General features: G+C 36.4%; 1 protein-coding gene across 1 annotated transcript; it reads left to right on the top strand.

Annotated features, from left to right (window-relative positions):
* The first annotated feature begins 658 nt into the window (after nucleotides 1-658).
* On the top strand, nucleotides 659-18,190 carry LOC309485316 (inactive all-trans-retinol 13,14-reductase). Its single transcript, XM_082152129.1, has 11 exons — nucleotides 659-981; nucleotides 5,965-6,147; nucleotides 7,087-7,328; nucleotides 9,603-9,798; nucleotides 10,699-10,896; nucleotides 10,977-11,096; nucleotides 11,187-11,325; nucleotides 13,039-13,148; nucleotides 14,171-14,337; nucleotides 15,901-16,060; nucleotides 16,814-18,190. Exons 1-11 carry the CDS (start codon nucleotides 822-824, stop codon nucleotides 16,981-16,983), a joined length of 1,845 nt encoding a protein of 614 aa, XP_082008255.1. The 5' UTR covers nucleotides 659-821; the 3' UTR covers nucleotides 16,984-18,190.
* Nucleotides 18,191-18,530: the final 340 nt, after the last annotated feature.

Below are 18,530 nucleotides of genomic sequence, written 5' to 3'. Positions count from 1 at the left end.
TTGTGTAATTTGGGTCCGGTCCAGCCGTAAATAAATTATAAATGTTAGCTAGATTATGTGCATCACCTGCCTAGCGATGTGATCAGTGCCCTGACTACTGAACTAGAGCTGATTGAGACGCATCCAATGTGATTTATATGAGTTCCTATCAGAGTTGTGGGACATAATCTAACAGCAATTAATTTTCAGCAGAACATCTATTGATTTTTAACTTGAACATTGAAAATGATTTTAAAATATATGTCAAATGTAACATTTTCTTTTGTTTTTGAGTGTGTGTCTGTGTTATGTAATACAAAAAAATCATGTGCTTAAGTAGAGCAAATACTTATTGGGATAATTGGCTCTGAAACATTTTCTTTTGTTTTTGAGTGTGTGTCTGTGTTATGTAATACTAAAAAAATCATGTGCTAAAGTAGAGCAAATACTTATTGGGATAACTGGCTCTGAAACAAAGTAAACAGTTATTGTCAGTAACATAAATGTAAAGAGGATTGCTTTGGATCTGTTTGTGGACCTAAGCTTGTTATTTAATATTACCACTCTTATCGTGATTGATTTTGTATGATAGCCTACTTAAATGTTGCGTCACTGCAGCCTAAATAGCTGAGACCTTTGCTCCTTGCTTGCATATAAAAGAACACTCTCAGCAAACGTCCTTGAGGAAGATTCTATTCTAATGTTCTTCCCATCTCCATCTTAAAACTCCTCTAGCCTTCCTGTGCGCACGCAATAGTTTATGTTTTTAAAGGAAAACTCAAGATTTGAGTAGATACATATATATATATATATATATATATATATATATATTTTTTTTTTTTATGATGTGGCTGCTGATTTTTTTGGTGTGCGTCCTGATTTGGGCTGGTGGAACGTACTGGTACCTGTTCATCAAGCCCGGTGCGTTCTCGGTGGAGTCAGTGAGGCCACCAGGACCTATGGAGCTGGACCAGAGAAAGAGAGACAAAGTGCTGAAACAAGGTGAATAACCAGACATCAACCAGACATGCTAAATGCTTCTTTGCCCTGAGAATGTTTTAAGCCTGTTTTGATAATCCGCAACATTTTAAAAGTGAATTCACAAGCTCATTTGAGCACTTTTCTGCCAAATGCATTTAAGCTTCTGGGACCTATTTTAACGATCTGAAACGCAAGTGTCAAGCGCAAAGCGCAAGTAACTTTGTGGGCGGGTCTCGGCGCTGTTGCTATTTTCCCGGCGGGATAAATGACTCTTGCGCCAGGCGCAAATCTAAAATGGGTTGGTCTGAAGTAGCTTCATTATTCATAGGTGTGGTTTGGGCGTAACGTGAAATAAACCAATCAGAGCGTCATCTCACATTCCCTTTAAGAGCAGAGGCGCTTTTTCCATAGCGGATTGCTATTGTAACGGCGGATTTGCCAGGCGCGCGCCAGGAGCGGTTCACAGCCAAGGAGAGCAACGCTCTCGTCACGGCCGTAAAAGAGAGAAGTTACATTGAAATGGAGAAACCCACCCAAATTAACTTCGGTTAAACAGGCGTATGATAATTTGGGTAAATGTGTAAGCTATGTATGCTTTTATAATAAATTGTCTATCTATCTATCTATCTATCTATCTATCTATCGTAATAATGATTTGCAAAAATGAAAACTGCTGCTTCTGTGTAGGCTAGATGAGAGAATCAAAGTGCGCGTTGTGCACACGCTACATTGATTATGGCCAAGCATGCGCCCTTAAAATAGCATACAACGCGCCACTGACTTTAAACTATTTTTTCCTGGTTAGTGGCGCAATTGTTTTCTAAACCTGCAAAATAGCATGAAGGAACGTTTGCGCCGGAACACGCCTCCTCTTTGCGCTGAACCGCCCACGGGAGCGCAAGTGTATTTCCTAACTTACCGACGTGCTTCTGTGGAGGGAAAAGTCCGCTTTGCGCGGGTGCAAAATAGGAATGATACATGCGTCGGTGTACAAAGTCACTTGCGCTGGGTGCAAGATAGGGCCCTTAATCTCTTAATTTTCGTGTTTAAAACATTATAAGCATCCTAGTTAACTCAGGAATATTGAAACAAAGTGAAGTGTTGGATCTTAAAGTTAAACTTTAATAGCACTTTTTAATAGTGCTTTAAAAGTAAAACTTTTAAAGCACTAATATTTATTGATTGATTGTGTGTGTTTTTTGTGCCAAAGTGTTTGAAATAGCATGAGTTAGTAAATGATGACAATTTTCCTTTAAAAAGTCTCTTTATACATATAACATATATGTGATATCCTGTTTTACCTTAAAAAATAAGTATTATCAGAGAATATATACTGACACAGAATGTAAAGACTGCTTAAGATAATCTAATTATGTAACATTGATAATGCTATTATAAAACAATTAACATGCGTGTCAATGGCTTTACCCTTATCTTAATTTGATTATCCAGTTGTGATAACACTTGTAGTACTTAGAGAAACTCTTTAAAGTGTTTTAGGGCTTACAAAGATAATAATGTATTCAGTGATATTTTGTGGTCATGTTAACCTCTTATCAAGCCTCTTCACCCACTGACAGCATTGAATGCTGGGAGTTAACCCAGATCAGGACTGGACTTTTAATTTCCTGTATCAGTCACTGTTTCTTGTTCTTGGTGTAGTAAAGTGTTACATAATATATGAACACTGTTGCTTTGAAGGTTTTTATTTTATTTTTGAGTACAGTAGCCTAAATATATGTCATGTGCTGGGCTCTGTAGTACAGGAACAGATGTGTCAAAAAAGACAGATATCGAATAACAAAGTTGAATGCATCAGCGAATTATTAAATGCAAGTTTATATTTATATATTAAATAATGTGGTCACATATTGACAAAGAAAATAAATGTGTTAACTTATAGGATGTCACTTTAGTGTGTAGGGTAATAACTTAAAATACTGGCTAGTAGCCTACAGTCAAAGCCCGTCTACGGAAAGCCTGTTCACTCCAACGCCCTATTAAAGGAGAAGTTCACTTTTGAAAAAACTTTTGCTGATAATTTACTCACCCCCATGTCATCCAAGATGTCCATGTCTTTCTTTCTTCAGTCGAAAAGAAATTAAGGTTTTTGATGAAAACATTCCAGGATTTTTCCACATATTATGGATTCCATTGGGACCCAAACGGTTCAAGGTCCAAATGACAGTTTCATTGCCGCTTCAAAGGGCTTTAAACGATACCAGACGATGAATAAGGGTCTTATCTAGCGAAACGATCGGTCATTTCAAAAATAAAATAAAAAGTTGACGTTTTATAAGCACAAATGTTCGCCTTGCTCTGTTCTGTGATGCGCGTTCGTGACGTCACGTAATACGCAATTACGTTGAAAAGGTCAAGTTTGATGTGTTTACAAATGTGCGGAAGGAGGACCATATAAACATTTTCAAATGTATTTGTGTCAGTTTATCGTTTAAAATGCCCATTTCGTGTGCGCATCCTGAGTGTTTTAATATTAAAAAGCCAAAAAGAACATTTTCTTCAATTTTTCAAGCGTGACCTTTTCAACGTAATTGCGTATTACGTGACGTCACGAACGCGCATCACAGAACAGAGCAAGCCGAACATTTGTGCTTATAAAACGTCAACTTTTTATTTTATTTTTGAAATGACCGATCGTTTCGCTAGATAAGACCCTTATTCATCGTCTGGTATCGTTTAAAGCCCTTTGAAGCGGCAATGAAACTGTCATTTGGACCTTGAACCGTTTGGGTCCCAATGGAATCCATAATATGTGAAAAAATCCTGGAATGTTTTCATCAAAAACCTTAATTTCTTTTCGACTGAAGAAAGAAAGACATGGACATCTTGGATGACATGGGGGTGAGTAAATTATCAGCAAAAGTTTTTTTAAAAGTGAACTTCTCCTTTAAGTCCTATTGGTTGTAGTTCCAACCAGAGTTCCACTGGGGGCGCTCGCCATGAGTGCAAAATGAATGGGAGTCTATGGCACTAGACGGCTAAATTAGTCTCTTTCACCCGATTGCCGTTGAGAAATCTCAGATTTGATTGTAGGTTTTGCAAGTTCAACATGGGTTATAGGTCGAAAGTTGAATGAACGAGTACTTATTTCTTTTCGATTTCTTACAGGTTGAGTTGTTGTTGCCCATAACACGCTAGGATTTTGCTAATGAACGCTGGTCAGTGAAGGACTGATTACGACCAGAGATGACGCTTGATGGCATCGTGGCATCCGAAGCGGGACCAGAAACAAACAAAACAAAAACTCTTCTAGCACGTGTATTTACCTGTGACAGCTGTGTTGTGTATTTACCTGTGACAGCTGTGTTGTGTATTTACCTGTGACAGCTGTGTTGTGTGTTTCCCTGTGTCAGCTGTGTTGTCGATGCCTCGAGAGAAAAGAAAGTGCAGAGCGCGAAAGCACCAAAGCGACTGAAGGATTGCCATAAAGCAGTATCTCTGGTCGTACGATGTGTATTTTTATTTATTTTTTACCTTTATTTTTACAGGCAAGTCATTAAGAACAAGTTCTTATTTACAATGGCGGCCTGACAAGTGGAATAACCACTTAGGGAAAGGGAAGGAGGGCTAAAATAAATACATTAGAAATACATACAGGATACAATTTCATAAAAATACAATTTAAAACACAACACAGGAGACAACAGACACTTATAATTGTATGACGTCATTGACACTTTAAAATACTTTTTAAAGCAAATAAGTGACTCTAAAAAATCTAACACCCAGCAATGTGTAATTTCTTTGCATCTCCTTTCGAATACAACATTCAGATTACTAGACAAAAAATTATATCCTAAGAAAAGTGGATTTTGATGGGTATAGCACATGGTATAGCACCATAGACCTCCATTCATTCTGCACTCGTCCTGTGAGCGCCCTCATATGGAACAAGAGTGGAACTGCAACCGGAAGTTTATTGAGTGGCACTTCTCCCCTCATTTTTTATTTATTTTTTATTAATGCCAAGGTACCAAAAATACAAATACAGATAATATCAACATTACGTACAAAGAGGTGACATTACATGCAAAGTATCATTTAAAGACATATGCAACAGTAAATAAATAATACAAAACAAAAGCTTTAACAAAATAAATTAAAAGTATTAAATAAATTAATTGTTTTACAAGCTTTGAGATTCTTGGAAGATGAAATAGTTTGGACATACTGTTGAACCTCTTTTTCAAAAACAATATATAAAGGATTTTGACGAGTGAATTTACTACGGTGAATATGAAATTTTGCAAGAAGTAATAATAGGTTAATAATAAAATATTCATTAATTTTATCTCTTGGTATATTAAAGAAGCCAAACAGTACATCCTTAAAAAGCAGAGAGAAACCCTGGAGCACACTGCGATTTATAACATTAGAGAATTCAATCCAGAATAACTGTGTGTGAGGACAATCCCAAAAGATATGCATATCAGTTTCGTTAGGGTCACCACAAAAAGAACAGCTTGTATCTATGTCTGATTTAAATCTTTTCAAAAACCCTTTAGTTGGGTAAAATCTGTGTAATAATTTGAATGAGATTTCTCTAACCTTGTTTGTTATTATGTATTTCGACGACAGAGTCCAGACTTTTTTCCAATCAATATGATCAACCACATTCCTCCAATAAGACTTCTCCCCTCATTAGACTTTCTCTGCTACAGTGCAGTACGTAAGCACACTTCAAGCACTTACGTCACTGTAATATTTCACAGTAACAGTAGTCAGATTAGTGGAATCTTTAGTATTTCTTTGATAAATAATTAGTCCGAATTAAATGTTATAATGGTATATTATTGCTGTTGTTGTTGTTATTGTTATCAGTCATTTATTTCATTATTTTCATAAATGTCACAGTTCCTGCCTTCCTGAGCAGTGGCGCCAACCTTCCCTTTGCGCCACCTAGTGGTGATTTTGCAAACGTCGTGTTTACCAACAGTCGACTACACACTGACATGTATATTTACTTACTGCATGTATTTTTAGGATTCACCAAGGAGAAGATTCCAAAGGATCTTGATGCAATTATAATAGGCAGTGGGATCGGAGGAATGACGGCTGCCGCCACGATGGCCAAATCAGGGAAGAAAGTCCTGGTTCTGGAGCAGCACGACGTGGCGGGAGGCTGCTGTCACACTTTCACTGAGAAGGGATTTGAGTTTGACGTGGGTATGGACCATCCCTTACTTCCATAGGGATTAAAAGAAAAATACTTTAATAAAGATTTTAGGTTCTGAACTAACACAACCAGCTCCGACCTCAATCACAACATTGTGATCACTCACGTTATTGGGAATAATAAAATAAATAATAAAATATCTCTAATTATTAAAATATCACATTTTCCGGAATATAAAATGGGATTTTTTTATAATCTGAAACGTGTTGCGATTTATATTCCAATGTGACTTTTTTATTTGTATTTCTCCCTTTGGGGATTATGAGCTACAAACTTCTGTATTCTGTAAAACAGGTTCCATCGCTTCCGGTTCAGGTCTTTTGTATGCTTTTGTTAAGTGTAAAGCTGTTTTACTAAAGATGCCTTCAGAGAAGCTACTAAAGATGAGCATAAGCGATTCAGTTCATATTTCTGTTCATGTGACACAACAGAATGCGAGCAAAAAATGTAGGGCGGGGCTTAATTTTGTCCGTGGGGAATTGATTGGATGGTTGTGGTTTGCTATTGGTGGATCTCATGTGAGTGACAGGTTGCCCCGCCCTTGTGCCAGTAAAAACGTCATCAGAGAAGAGATTATTTTGACTTAAGTTTACGGCACATGAATAAAAATAAAAAAACAATAATGATGTGCACGGATAAATCATTTGAAATGAATACTGCAGTATTCCATTAAAAAAAGTTTTTTTTGCCAATCTTGATTTCATGGAAAATTTAAGAGTAAGCGACTTCTCAGACTGTTGGTTCAATCTGGAGGATTATGAGTATGGATATTTCTTAAACATATTTTTGTTACTAAAGTTTAAATCACACTGACTGAATTGTACTTCCAGGGGGGATTTTTACATCCAGGATTGTGTTAGTTATGTAAAAGCAATGTTTGTGAATAATATCATGAGATGTTTTTTTGTTTTGTTTTTTTTATGTAAAAGGACTTCACTACTTCGGTCAGCTGCATGAAAACGCTATGCTTAAGGTCGCTTTCGATCAAATCACTGAGGGTCAGATGGAGTTTGTGGAGCTAAAGCAGCATTTTGACAGTATTGTGATTGAAGACGGAGAGAAACAGAGAGACTACACCATCTTGAGTGGCAAGACTGATATGGAGCACAACCTGAAGAAGCAGTTTCCCGACGATGTCAAAGCTATTGAGGAGTTCTTTAAGATCATGAAGGTAGAGCGTCCATCATCTCATGTTTCTAAAGGCAAGCTCACACGAGACCTTTGGTTAAGAGGCAGTCGGAGTCCCAACCAGCAGCGAACAAAAAAAAATATTTCTAGCGAGAAATTAGATTAGACAGAGATTTTTGCTGCGTTCACTCCATGTTGTAATTACCATAATTACGAGATGACAACATGTGACATTCTACTCTGAGCTGTTCAATCAGTGCACTATCAACAACGCCAGTATGAATCTGCAGTGGTCACAGAAAATTCCCAGTTTACAAGTTGTTATTCCGAGTTCTACGAGGACGTGAACTTTTTTACAAGTTGTAGGCCTAATCTCGTAATTCTGGTAGTTACAACTGAACGTGCTTTTTGATTACGAATTTGTTATTCGTTTATACCGTCTGCACTGTGATTGAGTCCACCTTGTCGTTGCATCGCACACAGTACAAGATCACATGGCAATAATGTCAAACAGGCTTGAAAATATCGCAGCGTCTGTGACTGCTTGAGACTGGCACTGGCACTGGCACAATTTTATTTCGTGGCAGAAACAAGCTTCCATATGTCTATGGGGTTGGGAATTGAAAATCGATTCCAATTCTGGAATGGGATACTTGTTATAAAATTGTAATTTTGATTCCTCTTATTGATTCCTGTGTGTGCATTAATAGGACTTTAAACCATTCGAGCACAAGAAGACCCGCGCGCAGTTTTCTGTGTTACACACACATCCAAAGCACACACACAGAAAGCCACCTCTCATACTGAATAGTGTGCGATACTGAACTGAGTTCTCTTCCGCTTCTTTTTGCTCTTGAACGGACAAATACACACAAAATATGTCAAAATATCCTCGTAACAGCCTGTTATATCTTAAGTGAACATAAACAGTTGACAAAGAAATGCATGTGTAACAGTATATTGGATCTGTGCAGCTCTTAAAGTGACGGCAGCATAATTTTTCCTGTTACCATCTCTATAATATCGTTAATCAGACAACAAAAGACGAAGAGAAAATTCACTCGCTGTTCTTGCCTGAATATTTTTTGTAACTATATTTGTAATGCAAATTTTATTTATAAAGTGCAGTGATAGTTTACATTTGATTACAGTTTACAATTACAATACCTGAAAATATTTATGTCAATCATATCTCAGTTCAGTTGCATTTATTTGTGCGATTTGTGAGATTAACGGTCTGGCGTCGACTAATGAAAATCGGCCAGCTCGAGGGGCGGCACCAAGCATGCATTTGAAAATCTCACTGCACGCAATTGGATAACACTATGACCAATCACAACAAGCCTCATACGCTTAGCTACCAGCGGAGCTAACTGGTAGATTAGACTCTTGCCGTATCCGGTCGGCAAAACAGCAAAAACGTCCTTCTTGCAAAGGAACGATTCGAGCGGCGTCTTCTGTTCCTCTTTTAGAGAAAAAGCCAAGTCTAACTCGTTCATTGTAGCGGCCAAAGCCGTTTCAAACAACTGGTGTTCATCCATAGCCATCTTGCAATGTTTACTAATGACTTCGACGTCACAGCGCTGTCGTCATCTCGCCTCTGGCCCGCCTATATCAGATAACCCGATGTGATTGGTGCAGCTCGGATACAAGGGCATATTTAATGAGCATCATTACTCAAGGCCAGAGTAACTCGCTGAGCAAATTCAACTTGTGCTCTCGCGAGAACTCTGGATTTCCAGGGTAGGGTTTTGTTAGCCTGACGTCGTCATACTCAGATTCCAGTCAGAATATGAGTCTGATACTGCTCCATTGGGCTGTGATTATGGGACGTGTTTCTGACAATTTGATTGGTCCGAACAGCTCTGGTAGTTGCTCCACAACGGATCAAGTCCAGACCGAACTTCCCAAACTCAAATGTTGTGGGCGGGGCTTAGTTCGGCTGGCATCCAGGCTAGGGTTTTGTAGTAGACCTTGGAAATCTGTCTGTGACAGCAAAATCTGACCAAAAGTTGTGTACTGTGAGCTTGCCTCAAGCCAAGCCTGGGCCTCTGCCAGTTTTTGCATTGACCGGATGAAGTGCAAATCCTACTATGTGATTACATTAAACAGTTGGAAAATAATTATGTCACCTAATTAAAATTCCTGATAATAAGGTTTATTATGCACCAATCATGTCTTAGTTAAAAAAAAAATTTTTTTTTTTTTTTTTCTGAACTTGTCTAGAGTGACTTGTCTTCCACATTTTCCCTGTCATAAAAGAAAATAAAAAAGTAGCTTGACCTTTAAGCTCATTCTTCCTCTGTATTGTCCACAGATCACAGCCAGACAGGTTGCTCTTTTAGGCATCGTAAAGCTGATTCCACAGTGGCTGGCTCTCTTTCTGATCAAAAGTGGCATCGCTGACTTCTGCTCATCCATCTTCCGTCTATCAGAATCCAGTGCCACAGACGTCAACAACAGGCTGACGAGCAACAAGGACTTGCACATGGTCTTCTCATATTACTTCTATGGTGAGGATTTCTGCACATTAATTATTGTTGTGCACTAACCACAACAATATGCAAATATGCCAGCAGTAATAGTGTTCCAGCCCTTGTATTAGGTTTAAAGTCTGGGTATGATGTATTCAGTGTATTTATATATGTATGATGTGGATTCAATACAATTCACAAAGAATCACACTATGGAAAACAAACAAGAAATCAGGTAAAAACATGAGAACATAGACTATATATAACGACTATTTTTTTAATATTTATTCACAAATTATGAATATTATGAACAGCATTGTAATACATTTTTAAAAACAATTTAAAAAAGAAGTATGAAAAAGCACTTTTTTCTTGTGCTTTCCCGAAGCTCAAACAGTAATGCACTCACGTCGCCCACATTTTTTTTTAGCATGCAACTGATAAAAATGTATCGTGGTGTATAATTTTTTTCAGATAAAAGCGTCTGGCAAATGTCTTTGCACATGCCTTTAACCATGAAACATGTGGTTAAATTGACCCGCCGAATGAATTCCCACGTCTGACCAGAAGTTGCCATCCGTCCATCTTACAAACCGCTGGTCCAATGTGGCAACAGCGTAATATCATAAAAAAAATGTTTAGTTGATCTTTAAATTGTTTTATTAAGGTTTATACATGATAGTTTCCATGACAGAGTTGGAGATAAATCTTTTCATTGCTTCTGGATCTGCCAGTTTGCTACGTTACAAATGATTATTAAACAGCAAGCACAAAAGAGTCAGCCCTTCCGGCGCACTCAGTGTCCGAATTCACTCACTCGTTTTCATTCACTCCTTCAAGTGGACTATATTAGTGGACTAGTGTAGGGAATAGTGAATGAGTGTAAAGGGTGATGTGGAACACAGCCCTAGAGAAGTGTTTCTTCGATCTCTGCTCCAGGTGTTCCTCCTGAAGACTCCAGCTGTATGATCAATGCTCTGATGCTGCACCACTTCAAGCGTGGCGCGTACTACCCTAAAGGGGGCGCCAGTGAGATCCCATTCCACATCACTAAAGTCATCGAGAAATATGGGGGCCGTGTGCTGGTCCGCGCCCCTGTCAGCCGAATCCTGGTGGATAAGAAGGGAGCTGCATATGGTGAGTACATATACATAAATTCAGTTTCTTCTAATTTAGTATTTATGCAAAGTATGTATTTAATGCGGTTTGATTGACAGGAGTGACAGTGAGGAAAGGTGATGAGCATGTGGAAGTGCAGGCTCCTGTTATCATTTCCAACTGTGGGATTTTCAACACCTTCCAGAAGCTCTTACCTCCAGAAATACAAGTCAAACCAGGTGGATATTATAATGTGTGCTGTAATGCAACATCATCTAGTGTAAAACTGCTCTTGATTGACTGGATGCGCTGTTTCTCTTATATTTCAGAGATTCAGAGTCGTCTGGATATGTTGAGGCCCGGTAAAGCCTCGTTCCTCCTGTTCTCAGGCTTTGATGCGACCGAGGAAGAGTTAGACATCGTGTCCACCAGCATCTGGCTCTTCAAATCCAATGACATGGATGGCATGTCAGTATTAAAAAAAAGATACTCTACAGCTACTTTAGCATTATAATACTGTATATATATATATATATATATATATATATATATAAATTAAGTCCAAAGGCAAGAAATACAACCTGTTTATCATAATATAAAAATAATTGAATACTATGCATTTGGTAATCACTATTTCTAACTAAAACAATAACAAAATGTTTTGCTCTAAACCAAAATCATGGGTCAATGATTCAAATGGGTCAAAAAATTAATGAAAGTCAAGTAAACCCTTGAAGTACACTTAAAAAAAGAGTATATATTATGGAAATTATATATATATAATTTCCATAATATATACTCTTTTTTTAAGTGTACTTCAAGGGTTTACTTGACTTTCATTAATTTTTTAAAGTATACTTTAAAAGAATATACTTAAATGTGAACTGAATGTAATGTTTTCAGACAGTTAATAATTAAATGAAAATGTATTATAGTTTAAAATTATATTAAATGTAGTTAGTTGAACTTAAAGAGTGCTTTTTTGACACACTTTATTACATATTTTTATGTAATTCATAATTGTCTTTGAAATAGGGTTAGTGTACTAAAGTGACACACATTTATGGTAAACTAATATGTGACCCTGGATCACAAAACCAGTCACATGTCGCACGGGTATATTTGTGGCAATAGCCAACAATACATTTAATTGGTCAAAATTTTGGGTCATTTTGACAATGGGTCAAAATTATCGATTTTTCTTTTATGCCAAAAATTATTAGGATATTAATTAAAGATCATGTCCCATGAAGATATTTTGTACATTGCCTACCGTAAATATATAAAACATTTATTTTTGTGAGTGAACGCAGCACAACCGTGAACATAAATGGACAACTTTAAAGGAGATTTTCTCAATGTTTCGATTTTGTTGCTCCCTCAGATTCCAGATTTTCATATAGTTGTATCTCGACCAAATATTGTCCTATCCTAACAAACCTTTCCAAACATCAATGGAAAGCGTATTTTATTCAGCTTTCATATGATGTATACATTTTTTGTGGTTTTGTGGTCCAGGGTCACATATATCTATTTTATGTCATTTATATTAAACTTGTATATCATGTATTTAAATAAAATATACACGGTACTCAAAGAGTTAAAAAATGTTAGCGATGAAGTCGCAATTTAGTGTATTTAGAATATATTTACAATAATTGATGTCAATAATTTGACATTATTACAAAATGCACCTTTTTAAAAGTGTTTTAAGAAAGTGTGCTCTCTTTAAGTACACTTAGGTGGCCTTTTTTCATTAATATTATATTATCTACAAGTACAGTTTTAAAAAATATATACTTTTAAGATTTGAAGTACACTACAAGTGCACATTCAATACAATTAAGTGCACATTTTCAAAAGCAAATGAAGCATATATTGGCAAACTCCATGAATCACTTGTACCTGCGCGTATCAAACACTAGGTAGTGCTGTTGACTAAACCATTCTCGGACACGTCCCATCTCTCCAGGCCTGCTGACACGCTTCTGTTTGGACAGGTTTCCTGCACTCAGTCCAACAAGCAATTCTTATCTTCCTGCCTGTGGGAAAACATAATTCCAGTCCTTTTCAAACTTCCCTGAACTCTCATGTTGGTTTCTGATAGAGCCATATGTCTATTAGCACATAAAGTATATAACGTGAGACTGCATTAAACTGAGAGTCAACTTTCACCTGTAGGATGGATGAGTTCTTCGGGATGAGCAAAGACGAGGCACCAGAGAACATTCCCATGATGCTCCTCACTTTCCCCTCAGCCAAAGACCCCACATCAAAGATCCGTCACCCAGGTAACATCTTAACTGGCCATCAACTTGTCAAGGCCAATGATTTTTTTTAGATAGTAATTGAAAGTAACACGGTTTTCTATGTGAATATATGTTAAAATGTAATTTATTCCTGTGATCAAAGCTGAATTTTCAGCATCATTACTCCAGTCTTCAGTGTCACATGATCCTTCAGAAATCATTCTAATATGATGATTTGCTGCTCCAGAAACATTTATGATTATTATCAGTGTTGAAAACAGTCGTGCTGCGGAATATTTTCTGTTTGAAACCGTGATCAATTTTGTTCATGATTCTTTGATGAATAGAAAGTTCAAAAGAACAGCATTTATTTGAAATAGAAATTGTTTGTAAAGTCTTCACTGATTAATTTAATGCATCATTACTGAATAAATGTATTTATTTGTATACTTAATTAAACAAGAAAAAAATGTGTCTCTTAATAAGTCACTTAATTTTGATTTAAAAATGTTATAAAAAATACTTATTTAATTTTCCTTTTTCTCATGATTTAGAGATGTTTAGACATTTTACTGAAAACAAGAAAACAATAATTGTTTAGAAAAGACTTTTTTGCAGTGTAATGCTGCTTAATATTTTTTGGAAACCATAATACTTTATTTCAGGATTCTTTGATGAATAGAAAGTTCAAAACAACAGCATTTATTTGAAATAGAATCTTTTGTAAAATCATAAATGTCTTCACTGTCAATTTTGATCAATTTACTGCATCCTTAGAGAATCAAAGTATTAAATTCTTCTTTAAAAAAAAATCATACTGACCTCAAACTTTTGAACAGTATAGTTAGGGTATGATTTTAATCGCCTGCATGAGTCTGATATTAAAATAAAGAAAAAACACGTCATTATTCAGACAGCTAATGTTCGCTGAGAATGTTACTTTTCAAGGTACTTTTGCATTTATAAAGGTTGTGTTTGTCGTATGTATCTGCATAATCATGCAAATTTAAATCATGATTCTGTTGTGCTGTTAATAATGTCATGCCATATTCTAACTTTTCCAGGCAAGTCAACTATGACGATCCTGACCATGGTCAACTATGAATGGTTTGAAGAGTGGAAAGACAGTAGAGTGAGGAAAAGAGGCGACGATTATTTCAACTATAAGATGAGATTTGCTAACCATCTCTTTGACTGGGCCTGCAAACACTTCCCGAAACTCAGAGAAAAGGTACTTCGAAATCTGTTATTTTAACATGGAAAATGAGTGAAAAAGGAGAAGTGTGTAATCTTTTCAGTGTTAAAATACTTTTGTCCAATCCTGTTTAATGAGCAGAGTCACGTAAGTCAAGTTAGTCATTCATAGGTTGACTGAAGAGTCTAAACAAGGATCCATTAACCATTGAGACACTGATAACTGAATTACCTGCGATACGATTAGATACTCACAGCAAAGTTATTTTTCGTTCTTCATTTAGGGGTAAAAATAATCTTTAAAGGGGTGGTATAATGCCCTTTTCACAAGATGTAAAAAGTCTCTGATGTCCCCAGAGTGTGTATATGAAGTATTAGCTCAAAATACCCCACAGATATTTTAATATAGCATGTTAAAGTTGTCACTTTTTGAGGGTGAGCAAAAACGCACCGTTTTTATGTCTGTCCCTTTAAATGCAAATGAGCTGCTGCTCCCGGCACAGGGGGCGGAGCTTCAACAGTGTGCACTCACACAGACATACACTGAAAATTTCAAAAACTTTTAGCCTTTTATGTTCAAACCGGATTCAGACAAAGATGGAGAGACTCAAGAAGTGACAACATGTAGAAGCAACAGGACATTTCTGAATGATTAGTTGATGAATTTATGTAGTTTATGTGTAGTTATCTTCTAGTCATTGATTAGCATATTCTGTCTTGATAATCCATAAATCGTGTTCAGGGGGCGGGGTTTATGTAAATTCTAGGGTTGGTGATGTCACTAACCCGGGAGGAATGTGGTGAAGTCTCTACCAGCCGTTTGTTGTAGTCCTTAAAAAGCGATTTCTTTAAAAGCAAATATCTCCCTTTGCTTTGAACGTTGAGCGTTGTAACTTTGCAGATGTTGTTTATGCTCAAACAGCAACATTACACACTAACTAAAGTTAGAAAAGTCAAATCATAATCAACCACCCCTTTAACGATAAAGGAAAAAAAATGATAAAAGGTCATTAAAAATGTCAAAGTAGAACATTGAACCTTTTTTTCTTGGAGTGTACTTAGGATTTAGTTTGAGGCACTTAGTATTAAAGTTCATAGTGTATAATAACCACTGAAATATTCCATTAAAAAAAGATTTTTAATGTTTTTGAAAGAAGTCTCTTCTGCTCACCAAGGCTGCATTTATTTGATAAAAAATATAGTAGAAATAGCAATATTGTAAATACACTTTGCCTATTTGAATATATTTAAAATGTAATTTATTCCTTTGATGGCAAAGCTGAATTTACAGCAGCCAGACCTGTTCATTTTGATTTCATGATGACTTGAGCTGAACTGTATATTTAGCTTTGTTTATATTTAGACTTGAGCTCTCTGTATATAGAGCTCAAGTCATCATGGAATCAAAATGAACAGGTCTGGCTGCTGTAAATTCAGCTTTGCCATCACAGGAATAAAGTACTGTGTCTGCAAAATAATCAGTACTTATTATACATTTGGATGGGCATAAATCTGCAGTCTGGACTGGGCAGTCAGAAAGTGAGCGTGATTGAGTGTTCAGAATGATCACACTGTCTCTCTCTCTCTCTGTGTGACTCAGCTGGTGTATCAGGAGGCAGCAACTCCTCTCACAAACACACACTACCTCGGCTGTAACCAAGGGGCCATTTACTCCGCTGATCACAACCTGGGCCGCTACTACTCAGAGGCCATGGCTCGAAATCGGTGTGATACTCCCGTCAAAAACCTTTATTTGTCAGGTACAGTGCTCCTCCGGCTCTTCACTGTTTTCAAACTGCATGAAACACTTTATTAGGTTCCATCTGTTAACATTAGATAGCTACGCTAGTTAGCATGAATCAACAATGAGAAATACTCCTAAAGCATTTATTTATTTTACAGTACATGCACTTTTAATGTACTTATAGTGTATTTACCAAGAAAGTACTGGTTAATATAATGTAACTTCATGGGTTTAGGTCAGGTTTAGGGGTGAGTTCAGGACTAGTACCTAGTTATTACACAGTTATGGTAATTAATACGTATATAGTATGTACATGTGAAACAGGACTGTAAATTAAAGTGCTACCTTAATCTTAATGTTAATTTCAACCTTTACTAATACATTATTAAAATCAAAAGCTGCATCTGTTAATATTATTTAATTGACCCGAGCCAACATGAACTAACAATGAACAGTTGTATGTTATTAACTAACTTTAACAAAGATTAATAAGTAGTCAACAAATGTATTGCTGATTGTTAGTTTAAGTCTCAAGGTAAGTTATACAAAAATAAATAAAATATAAAATAAATAAATAATAATAAAATAAAATGTATATTAATAACATTATTATATTATATTGATTAATAAAATGTATATTATTATATATATATATATGTTATAAATGTGCATAGCTGTAGTTACTAATATGCAATATTTAGCAACAAATATTTCTGCTACATTCCATTTAAAGATCAGAGCATTTGAACTTGTTTTCTGTGCATTACAGGCCAGGACATGTTTAGCTGTGGTATCGCTGGTGCATTGCATGGTGGTCTTCTCTGTGCCGCCACCATCCTAAGCTACCGTGTGTACATCGACCTCATGCTTCTCAAGAAACAGCTCAAGTGGAAGAAAGCAAAGGAGACAGCGAGACTGGCGAAGGAGAAGAAGCAGTGATGAAGCTGCAGTTTAACAGGAGAACTGAACAGGTAATGTTAATGTGCGTTCAAGTCATGTGTCACGGATGGAGCCAGCACAACATCAGCACCAGGTCCTTCAGCTCCACCACTCGTTCACAGGAATATGAACCTGTCACTCCCTCATCAAGGACCCTTCAAAAGCACACACTCGCCTGGCATCAGGCTGTTCATCATCTGTGAGCTCGTCTAACCATCCTGAGTAGAAACTAAGACTCCTCAGTTATTGTAATATAACTATAACATGTAACGATAAAGTTTAGAGTGGCTTCATAAATGAATGAAAAACATACATTCAGCTGAAGAACATTGCTGTATTTTTGTGTAGTTAATTAAGAGAAGGTTCACCGCCATCTTGCTCAGACCGAAGTGACTTGAACGCACCTGACGTTGTAAACACGACTTCCCGACTCGTAAATACCCCTTCCCGAACTTCCCAGGAGGACTTGAACGCACCATAAGCACTAAAATAAAAACAAATACATATTTCTACAGAAACAGAAGAAATATTTTTTAAAAATGGAAGAGCAGCCCTTAATTGTTACTTTGGGGTTAATCGTATACTTTAACCTATTATCAGTTAAAGATTTTAATATTATGTATAAACCTATAATATTGCCTTTTGACATAATCTATAAATAGCAATGAATTCAGAGAAAACATGTATTTTAATTTTTTCACCTAAAATGCTACAATATAGAGCGTATTTTTGCAGAAATTTGCATCATGCTGGTTCCATCAACAATATGTGAATTATTGCCAGACAAAAAATCTCTGTAACCAACAAAAGTTTATGATTTTTATGATATTCCTCATGATAGACTTGATTTTTTAGGCCTAAATACGGTCGTATTGTCAGATGTCATCAGTGAGTCAGATGTAAAGTCTATCTGACCTACTTCAATGTCACCAGCTTTCAACAACTCTTTCAGTCTTCATTTAAAACATTTTCCCTGAAAGTTTGAGTTATAATAGCAATAGAGCATGATTATAAACACAATGAGGCTGTGAAAGCATCTAGTGAGTAGATGAGTTTACATGTTCACTGTGATGATGTTTAATGTCCGACAACCTCTGTTTAGTCCCATTTCAACACTTGTTAGCATCTTCCTTTTCAGGACAAAAGCTTTAAAAACAGTATGAGGTGCTGATGTATTTTAATGTTGTAAAATAAAAGGTGAAAATGTGTTTTTGTGTTTTATTTCAGGCATTTAAGTAAAACCCCATTAAAAAACCCCATTGACTGGGACGTGCTAAAATGCAAACTCATTTTCAAGTTTTAGCATACAAAAAAAAGTCATTCAACTCATGTTAAAATCTCAATGCAATAAAAAAATCAGACTTAAACTGTCAAAGGAGCTTTTAAAAAGCATTAGGATACATCAGATCTGTATAACTAAGTACCGATAACAACATCGACACATTACCTGGTTTTCAAGCAGACCTCCCACCTTTACACTCCTCTAACCCAGGCTTGATCCCCATGGATATTGGTGCACTAGCAGGAATCAAAGGAATTGTGGGAAA

The sequence above is a fragment of the Leuciscus leuciscus genome, assembly GCF_965113295.1.
Source record: "Leuciscus leuciscus genome assembly, chromosome: 21".
In the NCBI taxonomy this organism is placed as follows: domain Eukaryota; kingdom Metazoa; phylum Chordata; class Actinopteri; order Cypriniformes; family Leuciscidae; genus Leuciscus; species Leuciscus leuciscus.
This window is presented reverse-complemented; position numbering and strand designations above follow the sequence as displayed.

Excerpts from the sequence above, each read along its gene's own strand:
- LOC309485316 (XM_082152129.1), top strand. The coding sequence starts at position 822 with ATGATGTGGCTGCTGATTTTTTTGGTGTGCGTCCTGATTTGGGCTGGT. Across the intron at positions 7,329-9,602 it reads AGTTCTTTAAGATCATGAAG|ATCACAGCCAGACAGGTTGC; the intron begins GTAGAGCGTCCA and ends TATTGTCCACAG. Across the intron at positions 11,097-11,186 it reads AGAAATACAAGTCAAACCAG|AGATTCAGAGTCGTCTGGAT; the intron begins GTGGATATTATA and ends CTTATATTTCAG.